We start from the raw sequence: 1,140 nt of genomic DNA, 5'->3' as shown, positions 1-1,140 counted from the left end.
CCATCCAAGCGACTGCGGCACTTTCTCTCTCTTTCATTGTTCCAAGCAAGTGTGCTTGTCCTTATGTGGGTGGGTTGTGGGGAGTATGGTGTATGCAGAGGCAAGCGAGCGAGCGTGTTTCGTCCGCGCGCCATGCAGAGGCAAGAGCGGGCGCGTTTCGTCCGCGCGCGCGCCTGCCGCCTCTCCAGGCTCGGCGGAAAGAGAGAGAGAGAGAGAGAGAGAGAGAGAGAGAGAGAGAGAGAGAGAGAGAGAGAGAGAGAGAGAGAGAGAGAGAGAGAGAGAGAGAGAGAGAGAGAGAGAGAGAGAGCGGAGAGAAGAGAGAGAGAGGGTCACTGCGCACTGGGGCGCGGGCCAGCGCGCGCGGCGCCCGGTGCCCCGGCCACCCGCGCGCCGGCCCGCGCGGGCGGCCGGGGCGGGGGCCCGGGGCGGCGGGGGCGGGCACTTGGGCCATGGCGGCCGGGCGGGCGCGGGCGTCCGGAGGCGCTGGACTTGTGGCGGGGGGTGGGTGAGTATGGTGAAACGGCGCCGCGCCAGGCCGCAGGTTTTCAGCTAGGATATATGACCACGACAAACATGAACGCGCCGGTTTTTGCAGTGTTCTCAGAACACAGCAGTGCCTGCTTCTACTCCTCCGACTCGCGCCCCTTGCCGTTGTGCTTCTTGGCAAACCGCAGATTGCGCAGGAACTTTGGGTCCATCTGCGGGGCGCGGCGGGCTGTCAGCAGACGACTCCATTGCTCCCAGCAGGGGCAGGGGTGCGCGCAACACGCGGGGGGCCTCGCTAGGGAGGGAGGGGCTCGGCTCACCCCCTTGAGCGCCCTCCTCTGCCCCTTTTTGAGGGCGAACGGCTTCTTGATGCCGTTGCGGTGGTTCTTGTACGACTGGTTGTGCGCCGTGTGGTTCGTGGACTTGGCCATGGCTGCCTGGAGGGAGCGCGCGCGGGCGGTAAAGCGCACGGTTCCGCGCAGCAAACGACCGCCCCCTGGGGGTAACCCGCGGACTCCTCGACGGGCGCCGTGGGGTGTGCGACGTGTCTGGGGGGCGACAGCGGGCCGTACACGACGCCCCCGCGCGGCCGCAACCCGCCGAGGCAGGGGACGAGCTCTTGGCGGCTCGCGCGGGGGCTGGGCTTGGCAGCCC

At 67.8% G+C, this 1,140-nt stretch overlaps 1 protein-coding gene across 1 annotated transcript; it reads right to left on the bottom strand.

Moving 5' to 3' along the window:
• Positions 1-623: 623 nt before the first annotated feature.
• EMIHUDRAFT_62761 (hypothetical protein) lies at positions 624-917 on the bottom strand (the record flags this gene model as incomplete). Its single annotated transcript, XM_005792070.1, has 2 exons — positions 624-698; positions 807-917. The coding sequence occupies 2 exons, from the start codon at positions 915-917 to the stop codon at positions 624-626; spliced, it is 186 nt and encodes a 61-aa protein (XP_005792127.1).
• Between the last annotated feature and the right edge of the window lie 223 nt (positions 918-1,140).

Source organism: Emiliania huxleyi (assembly GCF_000372725.1).
Source record: "Emiliania huxleyi CCMP1516 unplaced genomic scaffold EMIHUscaffold_11, whole genome shotgun sequence".
Lineage (NCBI taxonomy): Eukaryota > Haptophyta > Isochrysidales > Noelaerhabdaceae > Emiliania > Emiliania huxleyi.
This window is presented reverse-complemented; position numbering and strand designations above follow the sequence as displayed.